Source organism: Crocodylus porosus, unplaced genomic scaffold, assembly GCF_001723895.1.
Source record: "Crocodylus porosus isolate Cpor-Errol unplaced genomic scaffold, CroPor_comp1, whole genome shotgun sequence".
Lineage (NCBI taxonomy): Eukaryota > Metazoa > Chordata > Crocodylia > Crocodylidae > Crocodylus > Crocodylus porosus.
Window position 1 is genome coordinate 237225682 of NW_017728886.1, and position 17428 is coordinate 237243109.

The following is a 17428-nucleotide window of genomic DNA, read 5'->3' on the forward strand; positions in this document are numbered from 1 at the left end:
TATTGATCAATTTATTAATTGAGACATTTTATTGGCATACAAAAACAATGTTTTATTGATATATTTACACTTTAAAAACAATTTGGAAGCCTACCACTGCTTCAATCACTATAATAAAATAAACTGTAAATACCTATACATTTTAGTATTTGATTTTGGGTTTTTATCATGGAAAATCAGAGCTACCTGAAACAAATTCTTTGTGTCGTGTGTCTGATCCATTTTTCTTCCGGAGTAAATTGAAACTACTCCAGAACAAATGTATCATGTGTTCCTGCTGATAGAAAAACATTTACAAAAATTATGCCAAAAATTACAAAGGAAAAAAAAGAAAGAAATCAAGATTGTACAAGCACCCAGTGTCCAAAGAACTAATAATAGCTTGCTTGAGACAGAGTTTTCCTGGCAATGTGCAGAAAATGGTTGGCACATTCTCTGCAAACAATTTTGTGACCTGTCCGCCTGTTCTATTAGACATATTCAGCAGTCATTGGGATAGATGGTTAAAGAAATAAAATAGATCATAAAATTACCTGGCATAAATATTTTCTCCTTTTACATATGAAAGCTACAAGTGTATATCAGTGACTCAAAAAGCTACATTAAAAATAAATTATTATGGTTGATAAGTCAAGCACTCAAAAGTTAAGAAATGCCAGAACATAGGTTAAATGTATATATTAGGATGCAGCATTCAATTACAGGATAACATACCTCTTTTTTCTAGAGGATGCCTGTCCCATCCAGTGTACAGGATGGATCGTAATCATTTAATGAATAGCACTTCAATTATTTTTTTGCCTTCTGATTGTTCACCTTGTTTATTGCACTTGATTCAAAATGAGCTGTGAAGAAAAGATTTTTAATTTTCTCATAGGCCTTCCTATGGGACTTATTTTAATATCCAAGTATTTCATAAACATTAAGCATATTCTCTTCTCAACACTCCTGTGAAGTGAGGAGATTTTATTTCAAATTTACAGATGGTAAACTGGGACTCAGAGCATGTGTTTACACAAGCCACTTTACTATGCAATAGATTAGTTGTGCAGTAAAGTGTCACCATCTACACATGCTCACATTTATTGTGCCATGAATTAGTCTACTGTGCAGTTACCGACTACCTATAAATACAGGTAGTAAACTAACTGCACAGTAGATACTGTGCACTAACACACTTGTAGACACTGGCCAGGAACAAATCTGATCCTGGTCAGCCTAACCAGCAGGAGGCCATAGGGTACAGGGAGCTCTCTGTCCCTGCTTCTAGCACTTCTCAGCTCCCAGGCTCCCTCCGGGAACTGAGAGAAGATCACCACCAGGACTGGGGAGTTCTCTGCCCCCCTGTCCCAGCTCCTTGAGTGGAGCTGGTTGCTCTGGGGAGTGAGGAGGGGCTGGGAATCCAGCCCTTTCCTGTCCCCTGCAGCAGCCAGCTGTGCGCTATATGAAGCTGGCTGCTCTGGGCACAAGTGAGGGCTGGATTCTCAGCCCCTTCACACTCCTCAGAGCAGTTCACTCCACATGATGCCACTATGTCAAGATTAAGCATTAAAAATAATTATTTAATAATAAGATTGTGTCCAGTCCACATGGAGCTAGCTGCTGTGGCAGACAGGTGAGGGTTGGATTCCCAGACCCCCCACCCCCCGCAGCAGGTGGCTTCATGCCAAGCAGGGCAGCTGCCAGTGATCCCCATCCCCCTCTCTCCCCCTAGCAGGAGGCTCGCCTGCAGCTGCCCCACACTCAGGAGAGCTCCCAGCAATCCCCTGTTTGTCAGACAAACCTGGCAGAGGGTTGTGGGCAGCTGTGTGTCCAGATGAGCATGGAGGCAGGAGAGCTCTGCCTGCTGCAGGGGCAGTTCTCTTATGGCTCCAGGCATATCAGGTTCCCTCCCAATGTGCATGGGGCTGGGAGACAGCTGCCGCTGCAGCCAGCAGAGTTCTCTTGGCTCTGTGCTCACTGCAACCACTCCATGCCCCATGCTAGCCCCTGGGCTAGGACCGGTGGTGAGGGGGGGAGCCTGGAGCTCTCCCTGGCTGCTGCAGGGGGGCAGAACAGAACAGAAGTAGTCCTGCACTGGGCTGCTCCCATTGGGAGTAAATCTGCTCCCAGGAGGGAGCACATGTAGACGTGTTCCCAGGTAGGCTTACTGAGCAGTATTTATACTGTGCAGTAATCCTACTTTGAATTAATAGCATGTGTAGATGCACCTAGAGAGTTTAAAGTAAAAAAAATACGCCAGTTTGGACTGCCCAATTTGAGGACATCTACAACTTGGTTTTTCAAAGTTATTTGCATTAACCTTGATGTAATCAGCACTTTGGCAAATTAAACTACAGTATCTCAGGTCAGGCATCTAGAAAATGGAGACCACACAATCACTGAATACCTTTTGAAAGTTTTAAGTAACATATTTAGCATCACACAGAAACTTTGTGGAACAGTCGGGTATAGAATCCAGTTTCCTACAGCACTCTGCTGCATTGACCATGACACTACCCTTTCTCTTCCTGCACATTGACAGGGGCAGGGGTTTTAAGGAAAAATAACATGTAATTGTGTTCAGGCTATATCATAATGCACATGCACAAGGCAGCCAGAATTAAGGCAGCAAAAACAACTTTACTTCTGGCATTTCCTAACTTGTGAATACTTTACTTTATAACCTTCTGTTTTTTAAACATATTTTTAACTGTGGAAAAAGACAAAATTTATCATGTGACATTATATTGACACCAAGGAGGGTCATCAACAAGGCTGTAACTGTTAAAGGTACCACACAGATTTCTCTCACTTAACCTATTAGAGCAAGTGCTAACAGTACAATATTGTTATGCTCTATGTGCACTACATGGAGTTGGGGGCACGTTGTCAGCAGCTTTCAGATAATTGCTTAGAGAAGAAAAATACTGAGCTTCTGGAACTTTTGGCTTCATTTGAGGTTCTGGAAGTAAGCATGCTGCAGTGGGCTCTCTTCCATCTTTCCAGGTATGACCTTTCTGCCACTCCCACGTGCGCCACTCTTCCCTCTTCTTCACCCTCTTCACTCTCATCATTGCCAGTTCCTCTCAGTTCTCTGCCTTCTTGTCTCCAGTTTCCTTTTCCAGCTAGGGTTTACTCTTAATCTATCTTTCTCCTTACCCTATGTGTCTTCCAGTTGTCAACTGCGACCCCACCTTGTTTCCAGTCCCAGACCCTCTTCCTGATTCTTTGTCCAAAATTGTTTCACAATCAAGCTCCTGGTCTCTCTCCCTTTTCCCAGCTCATTCCACTTCTCCTTTGTCATTCTTATTTCTCATCAGATGTCTTCTCTGTTTCTCTGCCCCACTGGTCTCTAGTCCTAGTCTCTTTGTCCTGCCAGACCCTGCCTGTCTCAATGTCCATGCTGCCTGATAATCTCTTTCTTTCATGGTCTCCCAGTATCACTCTATTTGCACAGCCTCACCCTCTTTCAGTCCCACCAGCCTCCAGTTTAATTCACTCCTATTAGCTACAGCTGGTTATTTGTCCCGGTCCACTGTTCTAGTCCCTGTTCTCCCTTTTGCACTCAGGCCAGCTATTTTCTTTCTTCACAGTGCTTGAACCAAGCAAAAAGGGGGCTGAACATTGAGAAAAAAAGGAGAGACAGGCTCCCAGCTCACAGTTCCAGTGCTGGGATTGGTCCAGAGAAACACAGGCTTGAAATATCAAGGAATATCGTATTTAGCCTTGGGCTAGAGCATGCCCAGTGTATACAGAACTTTCAGAACTGTTAGAAGAGAAGCTCTAAGAGTACTTTTCTGAGCATTTGAAAACCAAAACCTTTTCAGGGGTTTATAGCTTGCCCAAATTTGGGCAGGTTTTCAGGGGAAGAGTAGAAAGTACGTATCAGGAACATGTTTCAAGTCCCTGCTCCAAAATGTGGGTAACTCATAGAAAAAGTTGCCCAATTTTTAACATGGTCAAAATATCGAAATAAGTGCACCATTTTGAGTGAAATTTCCCGAAAATATTTCAGCATGATTCAGATACCTGGCACAGAATTTTTTAGGCAAAATAGGTAAAATATTGCAAATGTATAATCGACTGAAAACAACCTTAAAATGGAAAGTTTTAGGAACCCTTAATGCTAATACTATATTGTTATACCAGCCCTGCCTAAGATCTGTATGTATGCACAATGCATGTATATGTAAATATATGTTAACTTTAGAGAGAGAGAGAGTATATATACACACACACGCACACATATATATAAACTATTCTGATGTTCTTTTCATGTATATATAATATAAATCTATATATATATAGTTATAGCCTATATATCTATATATGTTTATCTCTCTCTCTCTCTCTCTCTACACACACACACATTACTATGATACCAAATAGAGGGTCATGCTGAAAGTATGAAAAGAGCACCACAATAGTTTCAGCAATAGTTGGAATAAGTATTTTGTCTCAAAATATTGCATCAGGCTGGTTAATACTGACAGAGTGAACTGTTGTAGACACAAATGGTTCTGGATGTGCTTTCTCAGAAACCAGTAAAGCACTATTTGGATGGTGAGAGGAAAGCACTTTTTCCTACAGAGCCTTGTGCATTTAGTGTTAGGGAACTTCTTGGATTATATCCTCTCCTAGCTCTAGTCTGTGATCATTCTGCACTCTGTTTAGCCTTTGGTGGTGAGAGCATCATAGTTACCAGTACAATACCTTCCATGTAGGAGGGTGATTTTAGAACTGCCCCTACCCACAGAGCTCTGTATTTGGGAATGGAGTATCCAAAGCTTCTTTATGGGAAGGGGTAGCTAAAGATGGGCACTAAGGACCTCATCTGTTTAGCCTATGCAGACTTTGAGCTGGAATCAATAGCAGTAGCACCTTTCAAATCAAGACATTTATCACAGTTGGAACATACCTATGACTGAGTGGGTATGCAGTGGTAGGTCTGAATACTATCTTCCCTGGGTCTCATGAATTCAGGGAATAACAGTCACCTCATCTAAAAGCAATTTTTTCACTTCTGTCTAGAGTGGATTTTCTCTTAGAAATTGGCTGCTTTTTCAGCTTACAAGTAATGATGTCATAGTAATGACATCACACAATCTTATTATTAAATAATTATTTTTAATGCTTAATCTTAACATAGTGGCACTATTTGTTCCATAGTGCTATACTCTAATGTAATGACCTCTATTTGAACACTATATAATTGAATGCATCCTGCTTTAGCTGGAATGTATAAATAGCAACCATGCTTTAGCTGGAATGTATAAATAGCAACATGTTATCAACTTCTACAGGGATAACTGGAGTATCCCTGTAGTTAAAGGTACTGTATAGCTAATCTGATTCTGAAATTCATTAATTCTAAAAGAATGTATATAAATTAATAACATAACTTGTTCCTCTTTGATTTATTATAATTCGTGTAAGATTGTGTTAGGTGAAAATGCCACTTGGTTGGGGAAGGCTTTTCTGAATCTGACATATGCCTCCATGGCTCTTCTGAATGTCCTGTGAACAGAATGATAATGTTCACAGTCCTGTTCATTTATTGTTAACAGAATTCCTAAAAATGGTAGAATGTTTAATGAACACATATGAATACTATACAGTAGTATACACGACTACAAAAGGAACATTCTCCTGAGCAAGCCACCATTTGGAAGGCAAAGAAAGTGAAATAATATATTTAGATTTTTAGTGCAATTACTTTTGATACACACTGAAGTTATTACAGTATATCCTTTCATTTTCTGCCTCATTTTAATTTATAAAACAGAGCAGCATAGATGATTATATTAATCCATAAAATCATTAACTTTCAGTAAAATTGATCTTTAGGAATAATGTGTTACATAGTTGAAGAAATTAGTTGACTAATGGATATTCTGTCTTTACAGATAAAGCTGTGGTACGACAAGGTTGGTCACCAGTTGATAGTCACAATATTGGGAGCAAAGGATCTTCCTTCAAGGGAAGATGGGAGGCCAAGGAATCCTTATGTTAAAATTTACTTTCTTCCAGACAGAAGGTAGGGTCAAGGGACTTTTGAGTTAGAATGAATTTAGCTAATCAGAAGGCATTCAGGGTTGATAAAAGTTTGTTATCTGTTACTTGTCATGCATACCTTCTTGATTAGTTTTAAAGATGGCATTTCATAATTAAACATGTTATGTAACAAAAAGGAATGTTTTACACAGACATTTCTTTACACACTTTCTGTTAAATGTATTTGGATGACAGAGAAAAGGTAGACTTACCTGAATTGCATGAGGACCTTTTATTTGTAAAGATTGTTATTGTTATGAACAGGCTATTTCTGTGGAGTGGATCGCAAATTTCATGGGTTTATGCTCATGACATTCCTGACTGAACATTTCTTCAGAGTCCCTGGTTTCCCCTACTTCTGTACAAAAAACAGATTGAAGCCCCTGTCATGCAGTCGGATCCCTGCACAAAGTCCCTACACCATAAGCTAGAATATTATGAAATTAGATAAATAGCACCTTATTATTAAAACAAAATAATATAGAATGTCTATGAATTGAAAAAGTTAAATATTTTATTTTATATTGTTTTAAAATAAAAATTTCAAGTCACCCTTTTTTCTTTTATGCAAAGAATACAGAATTTTCCCCTTAATTATTCCTCACATTTCCTTTCATACACATAAAAACCCTAGCAGGTTCTGTTACTGAGTTAGTTTTCTTCTGACAGCTAAAGTGCTTTTTCTTTTATCAGAAGCAAAAGCCTAGTGGAGAAAAATAAATCTCTTGTATAAGAAAAAGTAATATGGTAGAAGTAAAGTACAATTAAATAAATCAAGGATTTAATTAGGTGAGAAAAGGATGCTCACTGACTAAATAAATTTCACTGGAAAAAACTTGTCCAATTTAACTTATTTTAGTTCTCTAGGCCACAGAAATCCTTAGTGTTAAAATAAATATTTAAGTTATTTGTTTTAATAATCCAGCACGGAAATTGTATTTATGAATGAATGAATGCTTGAATGAATGATTGAGTGAATAAGTAGAATCTGGATAAAATGCAGCTTTGTAGTTAAAATGTTCCTTCAACTTGTACCTAGCAGAAGCCCACAAATACTTCAATTGTTATCAATATAGGTAGTATGTTAAAGTTAAGAGCATTTACAAATATGCCAGCATCTCATTATACTACTTTTAAACCATGAATCAGTACAGCAGTACACAATGCAAAAACCTTTAAATTTAAGAAGTTTGACAGTTCACGACACACTCATTATTGTGAACAGAACTGGTTGGGAAGTCTCTGCTGGAATGTGATATTGTCAGAAAAAGCTGATTCATCTAGACAGACATGTTTCATAGAAACAATGAGTTCAACAAACTTTTCTCAAGTCATAGGCAAGCTTCCCATGGAACCAGCTTACCTGGAGGCTTGCACAGGCTCCTGGGCTTCAGGATGTAGGGCAGCATGGCAGCCCTGTGTGCACCCTGTGCAGAGGCTGTGAACTCCAAATTTCAGGGTCCATTGTCCTGTGGCACTGCTGCTCACTGGCTGCATTTACACAAGATGCTGATTGCACAGTTATTACTGCACAGTTAATTAAGTATTTCCATACACGAGTACTAAATTACTTCACAGCAACCAGAGTTACTGCACAGTAGCATCCCTGAATTACTTCTTCGTGATGCTGACTGCATAGTAGCTCGTTACTACTGTGCAGTAGCATCACGTCACGCTTCATGCCACGTGATGCTACTGCACAGTAATATTGAGCTACTATGCAGTCAGCATCTTGTGTAGATGTGGCCACTGTCCAGCTGGGAACCTCAGTAATTTGGGAACGCCACCTCTAACTGGGGCTTTCAAGGCTTCCAGACTCCTTGTCATTCCCTGAAATTCCTGAGACTGGCTTCCAGGGTATGCATCTGTGTGGCAACCTAATCATGCAGACTGTTCCAGGGGAGCTCTAACATGTGGGCTGCAATGAGGCTTTAGATTCCAAGATTTCTGGATTACTGGTCCTCTGGCTTGCCAGGCTGGCTAACTTCATAGCATGGGGAGCAGGCACCCTGAGATTTGGACAGCTTGGGGAGCCTGGTGATTGAGGAATCTGGAAACAAGGCTTTCTGGGAACTGCAGGTAATGGAAGTCATGGCTGAAACTGAGTGAAATTAACAAGACTGCTGGGGTCCCAGGGAGCACATTTTAGTTTGAATATGCCATGACTGATGTTTTCAGAACAAACTTAATCAACATTTGTATTTTGCTGGAAATTTCTAAATATTTGCTTTTACCCTGAATTGGAACAGAACCAAATTTCAAAATGCCAGTGTTTTTTATTAAATAAAAATTCAGAGTTTTGATGAGCTCTAGTCATGGCTAACAAAACAGTGACTTACCTCCATACAAATCCTACAGTTTTAGTTTACCATAATTGCCTCACAGGGTTTTTGGGGGCAGGGGAGGAGGGGAAGAGGGTGGAGGGTTTTTGTCAGTATTTCAAATTAGTCCTAGTATAAGAGATCCAACCTGCTATAAAACACTTAGAACAATGTAAGGGCTTTTGCAAGTCTTTAATTTTAATTGTCCTTTGCAGTGATAAAAACAAAAGAAGAACAAAAACAGTAAAGAAAACTTTGGAACCCAAATGGAATCAAACATTCATTTATTCTCCAGTTCATCGGAGAGAATTTCGAGAACGAATGTTGGAGATTACACTTTGGGACCAAGCCCGAGTTCGGGAGGAAGAAAGTGAATTTTTAGGAGAGGTATTTGAAACTGTTTTGACTCTTCATAATCAGTGAGCAAAATGCCAGTAGCACGTGGATGGCTGGTGATTTGTCTGACTCTTCTGAATAAAATCGTAGAATCATAGAAAGTTAGGTTTGGAAGGGACCTCAGGAGGTCATCTAGTCCAATCTCTTGCTCAAAGCAGAATCATCTCCAACTAAATCATCCCAGCAAAAGCTTTGTCTAGTCAGGTCTTGAAAACCTCCAGGGATGAGTCCACCACTTTTCTGGGTAACCTGTTCTGGTGTTTTACTACCCTCCAAGTGAGAAAATTCTTCCTAATATCTAAACTAAACTTCCCTTGCTGCAAATTGAGACCACTGTGCCTTGTTCTGTCATCTGCCACCACTGAGAACAGTCTTCAACCCCCCTTCAGGAAGTTGTAGGCTGCTATTAAGTCCCCTCTCAGTCTCTTCTTTTCTAGACTAAATAAACCCAATTCCCCCAGTCTTTCTTCATAAGTCATGTCCCCCAGCTCCCTCACTATTTTGTTGCCCTCCTCTGAACTCTCTCCACATCCTTTTTTGTAGTTGCAGGGCCCAAAACTGAACACAGTATTCCAGATATGGCCTCACCAGTGCTGAATAGAGGGGAAGAATCACTTACCCTGACTTACTGGAAACACACCTACCAATGCAGCCCAGGATGTTGTTAGCTTTCTTGGCAGCAAAGGCACACTGCTGGCTCGTATTCAGCTTATTGTCCACTGTAACCCGCAGGTCCTTTTCTCAAATTTGATTTAAAAAATGAAAACATTAAAAGCTGACATATATATATGTAGTTCATTGTGTAATGGTGACTCTAACAAACTGACATTTACCATGTCATGCTGATACCAGATTATAATTGTTCTATCTTCAGAAATACTAGAATGCATATATCTTCAATAATTCATTTTCTTTGATGATTATTCTTAAGATTCTATTTTTGTCCCTGGTACAATTTTATAGAAGAGAGTGGAATAAGATTGCTATTTAATTGTCATTAAGATGCTTAGCCATTGTTAAGTGTCATTAAGGTGATCAGATTGGTGTTAAAGCTATAAGAGGCAATCTAAAAATGATGAAAGTCTCCAAAGTATAACTTAGGCCTTTTAAGTTCACCAGAACAGTTCAGCGCCTAAAGTTATGTAACTGCATATGCCCAGAACTGCTGCCACCTTAGGTGACTTAAGTGACTACCCTGAGGGATCTGATTTGGTAAGCATCTTCTAAGTACATCTAACATTTTGCAAGAGCATTAAGCTCAGTATAGAGCATAAGAGCCACAGCGACTTCCATTAAAAATGTAGCAGAAGGATGAAGAGGATGACAAAGAAAGGAACTGGTAGTGATGTGACTACTGTTTTTTTATATAACAATCTAGTGGTTAGGGGATAACCCAAGACTAATGCCTAAACAGTCCTGGACACAGTGACCAAACCCAGAACTCCTCCCACTCCCAAGCTGAGTGTCCTCATCACTGAGCTACAGAGTTATGCTGCTTACTTTCTCACCCCATGTCTTCTGCATTCCTTTCTAAGAAGTGACCAACTACAGCCTAAGGAGTGGAGAGTGCCCTACCCCAGCTGAGGGCTCTCTCTTGGGAGGTGTGAGGTGTATATTTGAAACTCTTTAGACTGAAGAGGGTCTAGAGCCAGTCTCCCAACTCCTGGGTGGGAGCTCTAAGTCATTAAACTATTACATAGACAAGGGACACTGGCATCATCTTCACCTCTACCTCCATCTGTGTCTTATAGAGAAGAGTAAGCCAATCCCCTGTACTCAAAGGGACAACCCAGGTGCCTTAGAGGGGTATTTGACTATGAATCTCAGTTTCACATAAGTGCCTAAACAGGTAGTCACCAAAATCCAGGAGGAATTCAGACACATCCATCTCTTCAGCATTTCCTATTGGCTAGTTCCTTTTCTTAATCCTCTTCCTAGTCACTTGACTCTCTTCATTTGCTACATAGGAAATGTAGGTCCATAATACAGGTTTGTGATTTCCACTCCTGGAGCTGGTTGCCCAAGTGCTTTACTGGATCTCACCCTAAGTAGTTCTAGCTTATTCAGAGTCATGGTTTGATGCCCATAAGAGGTATGGTTGAGTGGCTCTGTCTGCATGAGACTCTGACTGCACAGTCATTACTGTGCAGTCATTTAATATTTGTATAAACAAGTTACTGCACAGTAACACTGACAAACGCCTTTTTCATGATGCTACTACTGAGTAGCCTAATACTACTGAGCAGTAATTCTGTGTCATGGTTGTTGCCATGCAACATTACTACACAGTAGTATTGGGCAACTGCATAGTCAGTGTCTCATGTAGACGTGGCCGGTAAGTACATAATTTTCATTTTATTTCCAAAATCTGTATTTTCACAGTAAGATAATGAATAGAATAACATATGGAAATGACTATTTTAAAATACGCTTCTACTGTATAATGCTTTTGCATGTTCCTTTGTAGATTCTTATTGAGTTAGAGACAGCATTGCTAGATGATGAACCTCACTGGTACAAACTTCAGACGCATGATGTCTCTTCATTGCCACTTCCACACCCCTCACCATATTTGCCACGCAGACAGCTACATGGGGAGAGCCCCACACGGAGGCTACAAAGTAAGTTGATAATTTTACAAATGTTGCATATATTTTATCTGAATTCTTGTGTACTTCATCCTACTTCTAGGCCAAAGATTTGTAAGAGCAGTACCAGACATTGTATGTGTCTGTTTTCTGTTCTTATGAAGCACATCTTTTGTGATTACCTCTGAGATTCTGACGTGCTCAAAATACTAACAGTGAAAATAAAAAGTATTATCATATTTGCTTCTGTATTAAAATGCATTAAAATAAACATTCCAACCTGGAATTTAGTCAGTGGGCAATGGTATAAGTTTGTGCCAGGTTACAGTGTTGTCCCTCTTTTATGTTTGTTATTTGCTTGCACAATCCAAAGAGAAAGTAGTTACTTCAGCCTATTTTTTTAAAGGAAAACTATTGACTAATAATGAATTTAATACAGTGGCTTGTTACTGTCTTTTGATGCTGCTATAACAGAGAGACAGATTCTTGCCATAATAGAAAGAAAGACAGCTTTACATTTGCTTAAATTTGTGAGAAGTCAGCATTGTCAAACAATGTGCCAGGGCAACATGAACATTTTGTAAACAGAAGTTAGATTTGTAGTAATATTTTGCACCTTTCAGTGTAAGTGATTCATGGTAGAGTAAGTAATAGAAATATTTAAATGGAATATTCATTGTGATTCTTTAAAATGTTGGGGCATGGGGGATCAGTTAACTTCTAGTTATTATAAATTCTACATGGGTTCTCTAATAATAAATTTACACAGGTAAGTGTTTGTAATAGTTGTCTGATTTTGGGTTACTACACTTAAATGTGAGAGGAAGTAGAATGCTCCATATCATAATATTTTGAAATTAATTAAATGAGTCATGTTTATGATTTATAATCTTGTAGCAGTGCTTTATCGATACTTCTTTCTTTCTAAAAGAGTTTTCTTTCTAAAAGATGAGGGTCTGTCTTTCAATCCAGCATTTTTCAATGCCCTGGATCCTGCTTGGGATAAATTCTTATGGTATTTAAGTTCTTTCCTTCTTTGCTTTATGCTATTAACTTTTGTGAAATGTTTTAATAAAATAATCATGGATAGTGTGGTAGAGCAGCTTTACTTTTTAGGGTCCATTTGTTTTTAGCATTAGTTAATTATTTCCAGTTTTCACAAAATAATAAATCCCTACAAGGAACCCCACTGGCTTTTAGTATTTCCCATCTGTTCAATCAAGTGTTGGCCATTAGTGATGAATAGCACAACTGGTTGCTTTGTTTTGGGGAAGATTATAGTGATGCTAGATTCAGGATTTATTCAAAGATTTTGCCTCAAATGTTGAGACCCCAAAGGAATAGCTTGCCTTTTCCTGGAGTCATTTGAACAGTCTTGTAACTTTGAAAACAGTCATGGAAGGTCTTATCAAACACTGTACACTTAAATATTTGCTCTGCTGAGATATATGGACTTTGTGCAAAAATTAAACTTATTCTGATTAGCCCCAAAGCAGTACATAAACATTGTAAAGGTATGTACAGATGTTGCATTTTAAAGGTACGTACAGGTGTACAGATGTTAAAATGCATCCTTTGAAGCCCTTCAAAGGGAGAGCCATACAGATGTACATACTCTTTGAAGCACTGAAAAAAATGGCTGCAGTGCTCCAAAATATGACTTGTTAGAATGTGATACTATTTCAAAGTGCTTTGTTTCTTTATATGTCTGTATGCTTACGGGAGATTCCTGAGTCCTCCAGAATCCCAAAGTGCCTTTCTACCACTCCTCCCCAAACTGTCAGTGGGATCTGTCCTACTGCTTCACCTCTGTTCTCCCAGAGGCCCCCTGGTCCCTCTTTCTTTCCTTCCCTTGTTGCCAGAATTGGTGACTACCTGTACTCCTCCCCCCCAACACTGGGAGATCCCTGTGCCTCCTCCCACTGAAGCCAGGATTGTGGCTCTCTAGCTCCCCGTCCCTGCCTGCCTGTCGGCTTCTGGTCTCTTGGTTCTGGCAGGGTGGCACAGGGTGTCCAGTCTCCTGCTTCCAGCAGGAGAGCAGAGGCAGAAGGTCAGGAAAACACTCACTGACATGGGTTCTGTTCACCACACTGCAGCCCCATGGAAGTAGAGCAGTGCAGCCCCAGGAGAAAGGGCTGCAGAGCAGCACTGGCAGTTCCCTCCACTCCCCCTGCTCTATGGGGGAAGGTGGGAACAGACAGAGGCACAAGTCACTGCAATCCTGTTTCTCCCCTAGCTGGAGAGCATCCTGCCATATGCAACTGCAGTTATTTTGAAGTGCTTCAGGCAGGGGGTGCAACAAGGACTGTCTGTCTCTCTATTGCCTGAAATGGGACATTTTTAAAATGTTTCCAAACTTCTTACCCTTAGAAATATCCAAAATGTTATGTCTGTGCACATACAAAATGTTCCAGAAGCTCTGAAACACCAAAGACAAGAAGAAGTTTTCTGTGTTCCTGGTAAATGATGGAACTCTCTCAGTTTTCCCTGTGGTATAAGGATTTGCACAGTTTTGGAATGATACACACCCAAACTTAGCTGAAGAGCCTACTCAGAAGTATTTCGAACCCAAACATAATCCCTCCCATAGCCCACAGTTTCACCTCAGGGTTGTAGGACTGTACATATTTCACAAAAGTTTTCAAGTTATGTAAGTTCTTCCCAATTTAAATAGGAAAAGATTTTGAAAGACAATATATTTTGAAAATGATACCCTAGATTTGGTTCTGGGGAAACCTTCAAACTGATTTTTAGTAGCTACTGTAGTACTAAAGCTAGATAGGTAAGAAACTCCATTGATCAGTAACAAATCTTACAACTAATACATGAATTAGCAGTTTGATAAAAAGCTTCCTTGAACTGTAAAATACTTGTGTTATATTCATTTGCCATAGCCCTGAACTGAAAGTTGCAAGTATCTTGTGGAGGAATGCGAGTGGCCATAGCAGCAATGAGAAGACAGAATGCACAAATCTGTATAGAATACTAACAGCATTACACGGGTGAAGATAAATGTGGTGTATGTCCTTTTTGTTGGATTTCAACAGAAGATTAAATTAAACAAAAAAAAAAAAAATCACTATCTCTTGTTCTTTATGAAGGTCCTCCATTAGATACATCCATCATTACAAAGTCTTCTAGGTAACTGAATATTAATATAGATCTCAGATTATAACACTTTATCATGAGCAAACAAATACTTGTAAGATTACGTTTTTTACTTTGAAGATATTATTGCTGTTGTCAGTTAATTCATATTGTACAGAAGTTGAGTTCCAATTTTTTTGAAGTCTGAGTGGATAGATCATTTAAAGGTCCCCTGTTTTATTCTGGAGTAAACCCTTAGAAAGTAGGTCTATCTTGTTTCTTTCCTGTGGTCGCAATATATGCAATAGGATATGTACAATAGTGTGCAATAAGAAGTGCCTCACTTCCTGCATATAAAAATAGCTACTATGAAAAATAAATTGTTTCTTGTTTTAAAAGATATAGGCATATTCATTTTTTTGAGCAATCTTTATTTTTCGAAGGAAAAGATATTATGAAATATAAGGCTGTTTGTTTTTTCCATAAACAGACAAATCTGGGCTTTATTGTCTCCAGGAGTGTAGGTCTACCTATAAATAAGTACCATAAAAGAACAATAAAACCCCCCTTAATTTTTGTTCTCTGAAGACAGTATAATAGGACCGCCTACACTTACTGCTTGCCTTTCTTGATGGAATTGGAGATGTTTAATTTGACTTAAGGTACTTTCTAGTTTCTTTTTCACTTCAGTGAATTTTAGTGCTCATGAAAAGTGCCAGAACGACAGCCCTGAAGAATGCAATCTTGTATTTATGGACAGCCAATGGTGTGTAATGCAAGCTTCCCACAGTGTCCCATATGCTGTTTTTCAGAGACCAATTCTAATAGAGAGACCTTCCACATCAAATTTCCCCTCCTCAGTGTGAAAAAACATGTTATATTGTAGATACGTCCACTAGAAATTGGTCTAAACCTTTAGTCTGTTTTCATTCATGTCACTGAATGCAAAATAGATGGTGACCAGATGGAGTTGTCTTCTAATTGTGCTGAATTTAAACTGGTGCAGAACCCCAGGAATATCAATTAATCTCCTTTGAAAAAACAACAACAAAAAACCTATTACCTCAGTAACCACCTGAAACTCTCCACCCCGTCTCATCAGTCCTCACTGCTGGTTCAGTGAAACAAGTGTGTCTAGTGCTTTTCACTTCTCCACCTCCTCTTCTCCAATCTCTTCCTTGTCCTGATCAATGTAGTATTTTAGTTCATGCATTCCTCAGCTTCAGGCACTCTTTCAGTCAAAGCCAACCTCTTAAAAACCCAGAGGCTTCTTACTTTCCATACACTGGTTGTAACACTTGCTAACACTACTCTTAATATTGTTTCCTCAGATCCCTTTGGTATGAGCCTATACAACACCATCTCTTGTGTTAAGGACTGACTTATTTTCATAACACTTTCAACAAATGATGTACACTTTCCCACACAACCTTTGCATATGTATACTCCCAAAAAATGTCCCACCATTTCTTCATCTCTGCATCTCTCCATTGGACACTTTACTGTTCTTGCTAAGTTCCATTTATGTTGTATCTCCCTCACCAACAAGATATTTCGTTATGATCAGCCACACTAGATCAGCATGTTCTCCTTCATGTCATTCATCAGCCACCTTCTTCCACACCTTTTTCACTTGTCCTTTCACTACCCTAAGGTACCCCACTGATGCCATCCTCTCTCTCTCTCTCTGTCTTACCCTTTTTTGTCAGCCACTTGCAATCTTTCAGGACCTCCAGTGCCACCTCTCCTATTTTGTGCATCCTTATAAAACTTGCCATTCTTATGTAATGAACAGCATGGTGCAACACCCATGGCTTCTTCCAAGAGCCCCCATATATTCCTCATCTTAAGAACATACCTGCCAAAAATTGGCTAAAGCATACGACTCTCCCTTCCCATTTCACTGCTAGTTTACACACTGCACTTATTCAGTTTGTGTAAATGAACCACCCTATGTCCAGCTTCCTTTCTCCTCTCACCTCTCTTGCTCTTGTAGTTCCATTCCAGCTAGCCTTTTTCTTTTCACTTTCCAAAAGAACATACACATTTCCCTTTGTACTTTCACTAACTACAGCCACGATGGGGGAAACACAGTTCTGATGTACAAAATGATCACCAGTAACAGTGCCTTAACTGTTACCACTTTTCCAGCAAAGAACAGTGTCCTCCCTGTGCACACCCATAATACTTGTCATACCCTCACTGTCACCTTTTCTCACACTTTATTTCCTTTCCCTTCTACCTTGATTGGGATTCCCTAAAACTGACTTCTTCCTCTACTACTTGTATTCCAAGCTTCTTTAGGTCCCTCCAGTTTCCCACTCCCATTATAGTGTTTTTGTTTTGTTTACCTCCAGTCACTTCACCATACTCCGTTGTATGTTTCAGTATCCTTTCATTTGATAATTTGTCTCTAACCACTACCTTGATGTCATCTATATAGACTGTACACATTACCTCTGCCCTTCCCAGTATTATTACCCCGCTTATGACTCTATCTTTCTTTATTCTTTGCACCAGTGGCTCTGTTGCACATGGGAACAATATTGGTCACAGTGGACACCCTTGTCTTACCCCGTTTGGATTTTAAAGGTTCTGCTCAGATGTCCATTTATTAGCAATTGGCTTTCTGCCTCGCTATATAGCAGTCTTATTCATCCTATCAGTTTGTCTGAGAAACCCATTTTTGTTAACACTTCAAATATAAAATCACTCTATCATATGCTTTCTCCAAATCCAAATTTGCTACTGCCATATTTGATTTCCTCTCCTGAATGTGTGTCAGTGTATCCCTTATCAGCCTAATCAACTCAGAATTCCTCCTGCCTGGGACTGCACAGGTTTGCTCTTCATGTATTACTTTTTTCAGGTTCTTCTGTATTCTCAAAGCCACAGTCTTTGCTAACAAGTTGTAATCTGTATTTAGCAGGATAATCAGTCTCCAGTTCTTCAGAAGCTTTGTCTCCCCTTTCTTGAATAATAAAATTGCTGTTCCACTTG

General features: G+C 39.4%; 1 protein-coding gene across 1 annotated transcript in view; it reads left to right on the forward strand.

The window, feature by feature from the left end:
- Positions 1-17428, forward strand: part of RIMS2 (regulating synaptic membrane exocytosis 2) — an 867608-nt gene that overhangs the window by 501071 nt on the left and 349109 nt on the right. Inside the window, exons 13-15 of the mRNA XM_019551690.1 lie at positions 5889-6019; positions 8573-8744; positions 11221-11374. Of these exons, the coding sequence (XP_019407235.1) occupies positions 5889-6019; positions 8573-8744; positions 11221-11374 (457 nt within the window). The remainder of the gene's footprint in view (positions 1-5888; positions 6020-8572; positions 8745-11220; positions 11375-17428) is intronic.